At 46.6% G+C, this 11,932-nt stretch overlaps 1 protein-coding gene across 3 annotated transcripts; it reads left to right on the top strand.

The window, feature by feature from the left end:
• LOC130401571 (6-phosphofructo-2-kinase/fructose-2,6-bisphosphatase 4-like) lies at positions 1-11,294 on the top strand. 3 transcript variants are annotated; one of them, XM_056605407.1, is made up of 14 exons: positions 1-235; positions 3,844-3,960; positions 4,098-4,194; positions 4,448-4,514; positions 6,328-6,402; positions 6,516-6,572; positions 6,844-6,965; positions 7,048-7,255; positions 7,677-7,823; positions 7,938-8,042; positions 8,462-8,591; positions 8,727-8,789; positions 8,922-8,986; positions 9,571-9,972. In XM_056605407.1, exons 1-14 carry the CDS (start codon positions 205-207, stop codon positions 9,679-9,681), a joined length of 1,395 nt encoding a protein of 464 aa, XP_056461382.1. In that variant the 5' UTR covers positions 1-204; the 3' UTR covers positions 9,682-9,972. The 3 variants fall into 3 exon arrangements, with proteins under 3 accessions (XP_056461382.1, XP_056461380.1, XP_056461381.1); XM_056605405.1 differs by lacking the exon at positions 1-235 and adding an exon at positions 1,239-3,096 and having other exon boundaries at positions 9,571-9,970; XM_056605406.1 differs by lacking the exons at positions 1-235; positions 9,571-9,972 and adding exons at positions 1,243-3,096; positions 9,996-11,294.
• Positions 11,295-11,932: the final 638 nt, after the last annotated feature.

The raw sequence follows: 11,932 nt of genomic DNA, 5'->3' as shown, positions 1-11,932 counted from the left end.
GGCAATATGTAAAGCGTCTTAGAGTACCATATTAAGCGCTATATAAATTTAATTTATTATTATTATTATTATATTGGTGTGTGCGGACGCAGAAGGGGCGTGTCGCGGTGATAAGTTCTCCAGATGGAGTCTGACGGTTGTGGTGGCTCCGGCGCTGCAGACTGACGCGTTCCGCACAGCTTCGAGGAAATCAACGGCCGTAGTATGAGAGGGTCCGCCACGCGACACCCGACAGGTAGGGGGTACACTTCCAACCTGTTTTGAATCGTCGATGGATCGATCTATCAACGAATCTAGTTGTCGATCTATTAACGAATAGATGGAAAACTAGTATTGCGAGTTTCCGCCACCACTGTCAGACTCCTGGGCTCTGAGCAGCCTCTCCTTGGCTCAGCATCCCCAGTGGCCAGCATCTCCTGGGCATCGGACTTTAGTGGAGCATTTACACTAAAGTGAATCAGTAGCAGCTTGTTGTTCTGTGGGGAGGTGGAGCTCAACCGTCTTAGAGGTGAGCTACACCTTTCCTCTGTACAGTATAACTCTGTGTAGGTCTACAGGTGGAGTGAGAGGTTGAGTGGTTCAGTGACAGGTTGAGGAGTGACTGGTTGAGTGAGGTGTTGAATGAAGGGTAGAGTGAAGGGTTGAGGAGTGACTGGTTGAGTGAGGGGTTGAGTGAGTAGTGAGGGGTTGAGTGAGGGTTACTGTCCGTCTGGCTGTGGAGACGTGTTCCTCATACCTGCTGTCATCCTCTCTAAAGGGGGGGGGGGGGAAATCAATTCAGCATCTTCAGGGAACTCCACGTCCTGTAGTGGGGTTACGAGGGACCGGGCAGTCGATGGTTTGGTGGGCCTGTGGTGGTACAGTGTGTCTCGGTGCATCATGTGGTGTCCTCAGGGATGGTTAGTGATTTGGGATATTTTTGTCATCCTGGGAAAGATCTCTACTCTGAACTGCCACCGCTGAATGTGCGGCTTCATGCGATATAGGTCACTTCTAAGAAAGAGCATTAAAACAAGCAAGACTAACATTTTTGATATTGTTTAAATAAATGATAATAAATAAAAGATCTATTGCCATTGCGCTGGATCCAGATGAATGTGCTGTGAGAGTTATCCGAACTATGGGGCTGTAAAGGAACATTGACCTGATTAGGGTCAAACGTTTCAGGACCAGGAGGGATGACACGCAGAACCGGGTTCCTGGTTGACTGACTGTAGACCACAGTTGTCTAACTGGTCTGGCTGCAGGAGCCGTCTGAATCTCGCAATGGTTTGTGTTCTGATGTCCCGTTGTTCTGAACCTCTTCACAGCGGCTCGCCGCGTCGTGGGTCGCGTTGTTCTCCAATGTGTGCACTTCCCAGCCGCCCGTCACAGAACAACACAGTGCGTAATGCGTAATGCGTAATGCTCGACGCTCGTTGTTGCGTTATCTGGGTGAGAGGTCACGCGCTCAGGTTTTTTTGGCGGCTGCAGCCGTGCCCGCGCGCATGGACGCGCGCTTTTGTTGGACAGTCTTGTTTACCCGGAGCTCTCTGGTCCTATGGGTTTATATTAGCCTACATGCGGGACTGTGATAGATCAGACCTGAACTGTTGGTTGGTAGTTGGTCCTCTTATTTAACGTCCACAACCATTCGAAGTCAATGAGAAGATTGCTATTTCATTCTCTTCCTACCACATTCGTTAGAAAAGTCTCTCAGTGGCTAGATCATCTCCATTTTATTGGGAGAAATACCGTTTGTCATTTATTTAATTAAAACGTTATTAGATTGAGTATCAAGGAGTTCTGGCCATTAACTACTGCAATGCAGTAATGAAATTTGCCCTCAATGGACTGTTTCCGCTGCTGGTTGCGAGGTGAGACCATAAAAACTTAATATCTTCAGTGGTTGTGTGTAAACCAATGGTAGACGCCGTATTTCTTTAGGCTATGATCGCAACGTAATATTAATGATGCCGTCTAGGGAAGACGGTGGCCCCTGCTGTTCAATCATCGGTACTGCATCCTAGCTCATTGGCTGCGAACCCTAAAGCACTTGTATTTAAAACACATTTAATAGATAGTGTATTTAAAACACATTTAGTAGGTAGTGTATGCGTGTGCATTCCCTGTGCCGTGTTGTATTTTGTTGTAAAGCTGCATAATAACATAAGTAGTATTGGTATTTTTTGCTAGGCCTAGCTACCTTCATGTGCAGAACAAACACTCGCACTAAAAGTATTTCATTATTTGATTTATTTAGTAGACGAGTAACTCGACTAATAGAATGATCGGTTAATCATTAGACAGAATATTCTTCATTGTGTTAGGGTTTGTTGTTGTGCATTGTGAATTGAATGAAAGAAACGAATTGACCGAAAAACAACGATGTTGCTCTTCTAGCCGAATCAAATAGTGGTTATGTTCATTAATTCATCAGTTCATTAAAAACACATGAAGAGAATAAAGTTCAGGGTTCATGACCACCTGACACGCGCCCCGGTTGTTTACGGTTTTCTCGGTCCACAGCAGTAGGCGAAGCCATCACCCCGTCCTCTCCTCCCATTGGCCGTCCTCATGTTGCCTCGTTGTGATTGGTCCAAAGGCAGTGCATTCCCTGGCCATGTGTGCCGCATGAACCCCCGAGGCCGTGTTATTTTGGTCAACCTACAATGGTCTCACTATCGTAAACTCAGTGGTTTGCACAGATATACACTTAATTTAAACCGTATTTAAACCAGCTAGTATGTTATATTTATTTACATATCAGACATACACATGAGTAGCATAAATATTAGTTGATGTAACTCCAATTTACTGCAATGTATTGTTCTACTGCTAGACAAGCAGCTGTAGGTATATTACAGTCGTTACGGTAACAGAGCTGCTGCTCCTCAGCTGAAGTCTATTACAGTCGTTACGGTGGCGCTGCTCCTCAGCTGATGGGAGATATAAAAGCCACCAGTCACTTATAGTGCGTTATTTCATGAAGGCGATGGACTATGGATCGGCAAGACGTCCACCTAGAGACCTGTTCTCTCACACAGAACCCGCTGAGGAAGATCTGGACTCCGTGTAAGAACGGATTGCCTGAAGCGCCTATATTTCAGAGAAGGGGTAAGACTCAACGGCGGGATGCAGAGAACATTCAGTATCTGAGGTCGTGTTTGCTGACTAACGGAGTTAATGTTATCGAAGAGGTGGATGGACGTGACGCATGGATATTGGGTTATCTGGTCGTGTCTGCTGTTCGTGGCTCTATTTTGCGGTCCACAAAGTTACATCATTTAATACGATGGTGTTTACAAAAGTCTTGAGGAATGATCAATGCAAGGAACATAGTCCTGCCCCTACAAACACTGGTCTAAGGTCTGGTCTTTGGCATTTTTTTTTTTTAACATACAATTTCTACGTTTTAAACTACTAATTTTGCAAACAATGAAACGGTAAAACGTAAAAAATGAATAACTAAAATAGAACATAAATAAAAAAAAAGTATTATAAATAGACCTGGTGTTAGTACAAGTGAGGTGTCTGAGGTCTCAGGAGTATTTCTTAGAATGTCTCCCAGAAGATCTACTTATGTATGTACAGTATGTAGGTATGTATATATCTAGGCCTACACATACATCTCACTCTTCTGAGACTTTCCAAAATGCAGACATCACGTGTGCCAGGTCTTTCTAGAATATATATTTTTAATCTGTACTATTTTGCTTACGAATGGTTGACTTATTACTGTTGCACTGTTTTCACAGTTTTATTTTATTGGTCCGTCTCATCTAGAATGGATGGGTCTGCCTCATCTATAATGCTTTTGATTGGTTTATCTCATCTTGATTGGTTGTGTCCCTCCTCCCGCAGTATGCATGACCAACTGCCCGACCCTCATCGTGACCGTGGGACTCCCGGCGCGAGGGAAGACCTACATCTCAAAGAAGTTGACCCGCTACCTCAATTGGATCGGTGTTCCCACCAAAGGTAACTGCAGGTGGCCCACGGCAACCACGCCCACTGCCGCCGCGCCCACTGCCGCCACGCCCACAACCAAAGTAAATATTTTTGTGTTTTTTTCCTTATTCTGAAAATAAACATGTGTGAATCTCCTTGTTGCCCAGAGTTCAACGTGGGCCAATACAGGAGAGACTTCCTGAAGATCTACAAATCCTTTGAGTTCTTCCGCACAGACAACGAGGAAGGACTGAAGATCCGGCGGTAATTTTATAATCATTAGTGTATCAAACTGTTACAGTATGTAGGGGCTCATCTTAATGTTATAATATTTGGTGTTTATCACGAACAGTTATCATCTGTTAGTTGGCTTATAGCTCTGGGAATAATACATTTTTATTTATTCGTATTCGTATGCAATGACATTTGTTGGTTCCTTTTTTAATATAGCTCTTGCTTATTGTGTCCATCGTTAAGACCTTGCGTTAATAATGATTCATAACTCTCTCACTTCCAGTCAGTGTGCGCTGTCAGCACTGAGCGATGTCCATCAGTACCTCACTGGAGGAGGGGGGCAAGTGGCCGTGAGTAGAATTACACACTACACTACACTACACCACACTATACCACACACCATACTACACTACACTTCTATACCTGTTACGTATTTTAAGCACATAAGCTGCCCCCACATAGCCACTAGGAAGCAGGATCGAACACACAAGCTGCATTACCCCCACACAGCCACAAGGGAGCAGGATCAAACATACAAACTGTAATATCTACCCCAGCCACAGAGGGCAGCATCTCTAAGACAGACGCGGAAGCCGCAGCTAAGACGTCACATAGGCCACGCCCACTTCACATAGGCCACGCCTACTTGGTCCATTCGCAGCGCCCAGAGCCAGAGGAGGTCAGAGATCCATAGGCGCCCCGCAGAGAGCCTCGGGTCTAAGCCCGGGGCTTGAAGTAGCTCTCGGTATTTCCTATCTCTACAAGTGTTAGACACAATTCCCTCCCTTTTGCTTCATAGTTACCATACCGAAATACTAACAAATAAAGTGAATTAAAAGCGACCCGTTTCGAACTACTTTCAACAAGAGCACGTCATAAGACACTACACTACACTCACTTCATTATACCATACTACATTACACTATACTATACTACACTATATTGCACTACACTTCTATACTACACTACCCTCACTTCATTACACCATACCATTCTATACTACACTATACCATACTACACTACACCATACTACACTGCACTACACTTCTATACTACACTACCCTCACTTCATTACACTATACCATTCTATACTACACTATACCATACTACACTAGACCATACTACACTGCACTACACTTCTATACTATACTACACTACTATACTAGACTGGGACCTTTCCACACGGTGTTGAAGCTAACGCCTGTAGCCTATGGTAAGTGGTGTCCTGTAACCCCGCCTATTCTACAGGCGATTCGAGTTCGCCCTGCACAAGGGTCTGGAGAAGAGCAATACATTTCTTTCTGCTTCCGATAAATTTTTGCGGGAGCCAATCACCAAGCTGGCTCATCTCCTTGGCGCGCTATTGGCTGGTTTAACACAATGATGACAGGGAAGCGACGGAAAGCACCCAATCGCGTACCGAGTCAGTTGAACTAGGCCCGTTGATCACGCCTCTTGTGCTGAAGAAAATGAAAGCAGCTTCCCCAGACCAAGCTCAATCTACGATTGAGCTTGGTCTGGCAATAGCCAGGCTACTACTATACTACATTGCACTTAACTATACTACACTACAGCATACACCAACTACAGCATATGCTACACCATACATACACTGTACTCTGCTAAATGACAATAAAGTTCAATATACTATACCACACCACACTGCACTATACTATACTACACCACACTACTATTACTCTCTCAAGTAAATTGGTGAGAGTAGTGATTCGTTTTTTCATTGTAGGAACACTGGCCTGTGATGTAGGCTGGCTTCTATAAGTACGACCGCTCCCCTCCAGTGTCTCACTCCCCTCCAGTGTCTCACTCCCCTCCAGTGTCTCACTCCCCTCCAGTGTCTCACTCCCCTCCAGTGTCTCACTCCTCTCCAGTGTCTCACTCCCCTCCAGTGTACGACCGCTCCCCTCTAGTGTCTCACCCCCCTCCAGTGTCTCACTCTCCTCCAGTGTCTCACTCCTCTACAGTGTAGGACCACTCCCCTCCAGTGTCTCACTCCCCTCCAGTGTCTCACTCCCCTCCAGTGTCTCACTCCCCTCCATTATCTCACTCCTCTCCAGTGTACAACCGCTCCCCTCCAGTGTCTCACTCCCCTCCAGTGTATCACTGCTCCTCTCTAGTGTCTCACTCCCCTCCTCGTCTCCTCAGGTGTTCGACGCCACGAACACGACGCGCGAGCGGAGGGCAACCATCGTCCGCTTCGCTGAGCAGAACGGCTTCAAAGTAAGTTCACTAACGAGCGGTCAGACGTTCACTAACGAGCGCCAGGTGGGTCAGACGTTGACTAACGATGACTAGCGTTTCTGAACTTCAGGGTGTGTGTTTCCTCCCTGCAGGTGTTCTTCGTGGAGTCGGTGTGTGAGGACCCAGAGGTCATCGCAGCAAACATCGTGGTACGACGCTGCAATCATCTCGTCATGTCAAGTTCAATTCATTAGTTGGATGAGGCCTGTCCTCCAAACTAACGTTCACTAATCCACTACTCAAACTAATTTTACGTTGACTAATCTACTACTCAAACTAAACTAACGCTAACTAATCTACTACTCTAACTAAACAAACACTAACTAATCTACAAATCTACTCCTCAAACTAAACTAACGCAAACTAATCTACTACTCAAGCTAAAACTAATGCTAACTATTCTCCACCCTGCCCCTACAGCAGGTGAAGTTGGGGAGCCCCGATTACATCAACTGCAACGCAGAAGAAGCAGTGGAGGACTTCATGAAGAGGATAGAGTGTTACAAGACGTCCTACCAGCCTCTGGACGAGGTTCTGGACAGGTGAGGTCCGCCAGGCCACAGACCCCTGGACCAGCCGTCTCCATACGGCCAATGACATGACGTGTACCCCTTCTGCCCTCAGGGACCTGTCCTACATCAAGGTCATGGACGTGGGTCTGCGTTTCCTTGTGAACCGGGTCCTGGACCACATCCAGAGCCGGATCGTCTACTACCTGATGAACATCCACATCACGCCGCGATCCATCTACCTCTGTCGGCATGGCGAGAGCGACCTCAACATCCAGGGACGCATCGGTGGTGACTCGGGCCTGTCCGACCGCGGCAGAGACGTACGTTCAGTCAGGATAAAAAAAAATCAATGGTCAATAATGTCCAACCCCACTCACCCACTCCACGCCCTGAAGGTGATCAAGAGCAGCACCTTCAGTCAGAGACTGATTGCACCAATGTGCAAAACCGAGAGATACAGGAAGTCTTCTATACCGGCTGCTATAAGGTTTTACAATGCAGAAAAATAACTTTGCACTTTGTTTTAGTATTTATTTATTGGATTTTTTACTTATTAACAATGGAAGCTATCTGAGGAAATGTGTGGAATTATGTCTTGAGGCTGCAGTGGCACAATCTCCTGTAAAGGATTATTAAAAGGATCTATCTATAAGGATTCAAATATTTGATCAGGACTGGATCACCTCCACATGAACCAATGCAGTATGCTGTAACACAACGTCCTGTCTCTCAATGTCCTAGTTTGGCCAGGGCTTGAGGAAGTTCATTGAGGAGCAGCAGATCAAGGAGCTGAAGGTGTGGACCAGCCAGATGAAGAGGACCATCCAGACCGCAGAGGTCCTGGGAGTTCCTTACGAACAGTGGAAGGCTCTCAACGAGATAGATGCCGTGAGTCTGCCTCTCCTCAGCATCGTCCCCACTGGTCTGCTCCGTCAGCCCCGCCCTGTTCCACACCACCCTGCCTCCGTAGAGTCTCACGTTCTTCTCCTCTCCCCCCTCCAGGGCGTCTGTGAGGAGATGATGTACGAGGAGATCCAGGACAGCTTTCCACTCGAATTCGCAATGAGGGATCAGGACAAATACCGCTACCGCTACCCCAAGGGGGAGGTGAGTGGACCACTATGATATCAGCACTGCTACCCCAAGGGGGAGGTGAGTGGACCTCACTATAGATCAGTACCGCTACCCCAAGGGGGAGGGGAGCTGAGTGGACCAGGCCAGCCACTTTAGATCGACGGCATGTTCAGAGTCTATCCGTTTGGATTCCCAGAACAGTCTACAAAGAACACGCACCACGAACGAGGTCAAAATGTCACGTTGTAGTGTAATTATTTACTTGACCAACAGAGGGCACTGTTAATCTCTGTTAATGAAGGCTTGGTCTCAAGACGGCTGAGAGTATGTCAATAGAAATTTCTGAATGAAACTAATGAAGATTGGCCGGTTCTAGAGTTCTAAAATGTGATCTATGCAAATTGCTCTGGGATCCCTTTGGCTCCACTCTGAACCTGTGACGTGTGTCTCAGTCCTATGAGGACCTGGTCCAGCGGCTCGAGCCGGTCATCATGGAGCTGGAGAGGCAGGAGAACGTCCTGGTCGTCTGCCATCAGGCCGTGATGCGCTGCCTGCTGGCCTACTTCCTGGACAAGGGAGCAGGTACCTTTACCTTAACGTGTGACCTTAATGTACCGTTACCTTAACGCCTGTTACCTCACTGTCTCGTTACCTGAAGCTTTATCCGGACCTTTGAAACCTGAACCTTATTTTGAAACCCAACCTGATGTGTTTCAGAGGAGTTGCCGTACCTGAAGTGTCCTTTACACACGGTGTTGAAGCTAACGCCTGTAGCCTATGGTAAGTGGTGTCCTGTAGCCTGGGGTGTCTGGTCTGGTCCGTTGCTTTTTCAATGTGGTGTTGACGCAAACGCCCGTAGCCTCCGGCGATGAACGTGTCCGCTGATGTCCCCGTTCCGGTCCGTGTTCGCAGGCTGTAAGGTGGAGTCGGTGTGTCTCCAGGTGGAGGCAGTGAACACACACAGGACCCGACCCGAGGTAGGTTCATGACCCACCCGGCCCCCACCCCTCCCAATGGCGTCCACCTTACCTCATGTTGGTCCCTCGACCGCCGCCGCGGGACGGAGGAGCGTTCAGACGACCCCGCTGTGACATGGCCCCTCAGAGACGTGTGTGTGTGTGTGTGTGTGTGTGTGTGTGTGTGTGTGTGTGTGTGTGTGTGTGTGTGTGTGTGTGTGTGTGTGTGTGTGTGTGTGTGTGTGTGTGTGTCCCCGTTTAGGAAGCACATAGAAGTAAAAAATACCCCGTTTTACCTTTTTCGTTTTTTATACCGTTATTCCTGAAGCCATCGTTTTTGTGTTTGATAATGTTTGTCATTAAAATGTGTCATTTTGTTTGCATGTTAACTTTTATTGTAGAGCATATATATCTGTTGATATATATATCCTTGAACATCAATGAGAAACCTCATACTGTTTTCCTCTGTTAGTTTTGTTCTATTTTAGGTTTATTTGACTGAAAAATGTTGTGATCGATATTCAAATGATGTTTAAAGTCTTATGTTTTTATCCATTTGGTTTCTTGTTGTCTCTTCATCTGTGTATGTATCTGTTCATTCCAAGTATCGTGTCGGAGATACATCTTCTGCCTTTGTTACTGGATGGATGAACCTTTCCAGTTATCTATGGTATCCAATCGGGCCCAAGTCTTCACTGTCATTAATATGTTCATAATAAAAGACTTGTGCCACTGTGATATGCAAGCATTTATACGGTTTTCATTGGTGAGGGAAAAGCAAAGGAATACATTTCTTAGTGGCTTTGAAATTGGCCTGTTGTGGTAATGATGTAAAGCCCAACGAGTATTACTAAATACATTTTCAAAGAAAATGAACAGTTGAGTCTGAACCCATTAGAGCATCAGACTATATAATGTGAATATGGGTCAACACGCAGGTGGGCTGCACACAATACGTACCACACTGTTTTCAGTTTGAAAGCCTGTTCAAGATGGCTCCAACCTGAGTGATTCCTCTCGTTGTCTCTAGAACGTAAACGCTCAGCGCAGCACTGAGGAGGCTCTTCAAACGGTCCCGGACCACTTCTAACCCCCATGAGGACCTCCTGACTCCATAAGGACCTCTGGACTCCACGAGGACCTTCTGGACCGACGAAGACCTGACCTCCTGGCCCCACGAGGACCTCTGGACCCACCCCTTAAACTACAGCACCTTCCTTAGTGAGGCCACACCTGGTGGAAGCCCTTAAACTACGACACCTTCCTTAGGGAGGCCACACCTGGTGGAAGCCCTTAAACTACGACACCTTCCTTAGGGAGGCCACACCTGGTGGAAGCCCTTAATCTACAGCACCTTCCTTAGGGAGGCCACACCTGGTGGAAGCCCTTAAACTACAGCACCTTCCTTAGGGAGCCCACACCTGGTGGAAGCCCTTAAACTACAGCACCTTCCTTAGGGAGGCCACACCTGGTGGAAGCCCTTAAACTACGACACCTTCCTTAGGGAGGCCACACCTGGTGGAAGCCCTTAAACTACAGCACCTTCCTTAGGGAGGCCACACCTGGTGGAAGCCCTTAAACTACGACACCTTCCTTAGGGAGCCCACACCTGGTGGAAGCCCTTAAACTACAGCACCTTCCTTAGGGAGGCCACACCTGGTGGAAGCCCTTAAACTACGACAACTTCCACAACCCCCACACTAAACCATCTGGGACCAAGTTGGAGGTCATTGGAAGCCGTAGTCTTCAGGCTATTTGCCCGACTGGACTCCATGAACCTCCTGTGTCGCATTAGGAAAACCTATTTGGGTAAAACATTCCAAAACGTCTAAATTCGTCATTTTGGAAATTGCACAATAGCCTGTTCTGAAATTGTAAATATAATATTTCAGTGATAAATCCATGTGCCAAAGAAGTGATGTTTTAGGTTGTCTAACGTGTGTATTGTATATATATATTTGGGAATATTAAATGTGTGCGCCATTCTTTTTTTAAATGCAGGCTTATTTCAAGTGTTTTCCAGGTTCCCTAGAGTAAAGTACAGCTAGTTGATCAGCTAACTCCTTGTCACAGCTAACCCCTTGTCACAGCTAACCTAACCCTGATCAGCTAACACTTTGAAACAGCTAACCTAACACCTTGAAACAGCTAACCTAACCCTGATCAGCTAACCCCTTGAAACAATCAACCCGTCACAGCTAACTTAACTCTTTGCAACACTTAACCCCTGGTAACAGCTAACCTCTTGTAGTAGCTAGTTGGCCTGAGTTTCATCTGGTTGTATATGAAGCCTCATTAATGAAGCTTACGAGAACAGGGCCAGTGGGGAGGATGAGGACAAAGGAGGGGAGGGGTGCAGAGATGAGAAGAAAGAGGAATAAGGAGAGGAGATGAGGATGTGAGAGGAGTCGAGGTGTCAGCCGACCACAGTGTCTGAGTGAGTGGGATTCAAAAGCTGTAAAACAATCGTCCTCGGTGCATCCTTATTTGTTCTAAAAATGGAAATGTTGGCAAGACAACGTTAAGCGCACTGATGTTATTTAATTAGGGTGGGGGAAAATGCAACATCAGCTACAGCGTTAAATAACCTTGCCTTGTGAGCTATGGCCTCTAGTTTTACACCTGAAATAACCAAATACAATTCATCACCGAACATCATTACTGAGCCGTTGCAACTCTATGCAGTCATAGACTATCAAAACCTTTTGTACCACCTGTACAGACACCTCACACAACACAGGCCACCTCACACAACACAGGCCAGTACAAGACCCCTCACAAAATACAGGCCAGTACAGACACCTCAAAAGCACAGGACACCATAGAGGTTGGATAGAAGGGGTGAGGAGGTATTCGGTTTGCAGCGTGCCGTCTCAGATGGTTCCTTTCTGACCACTTTATGTTGGACTGCGTGTCTTTAGGTCTCACCGTACCATTTGATAATGCAAAAGTTGAAAAAAAATTGAG

The sequence above is a fragment of the Gadus chalcogrammus genome, chromosome 13, assembly GCF_026213295.1.
Source record: "Gadus chalcogrammus isolate NIFS_2021 chromosome 13, NIFS_Gcha_1.0, whole genome shotgun sequence".
NCBI classification, from domain to species: domain Eukaryota; kingdom Metazoa; phylum Chordata; class Actinopteri; order Gadiformes; family Gadidae; genus Gadus; species Gadus chalcogrammus.
The sequence above is the reverse complement of the archived record's forward strand: the minus strand, read 5'-3'. Positions and strand labels throughout refer to the sequence as shown.

Bases quoted from the DNA above. Each gene is read 5' to 3' on its own strand.
- LOC130401571 (XM_056605405.1), top strand. From the start codon at position 2,982: ATGGATCGGCAAGACGTCCACCTAGAGACCTGTTCTCTCACACAGAAC. The intron at 3,961-4,097 runs GTAACTGCAGGT...CTTGTTGCCCAG, and splicing joins GATCGGTGTTCCCACCAAAG to AGTTCAACGTGGGCCAATAC. The intron at 6,573-6,843 runs GTACGACGCTGC...CTGCCCCTACAG, and splicing joins TCATCGCAGCAAACATCGTG to CAGGTGAAGTTGGGGAGCCC.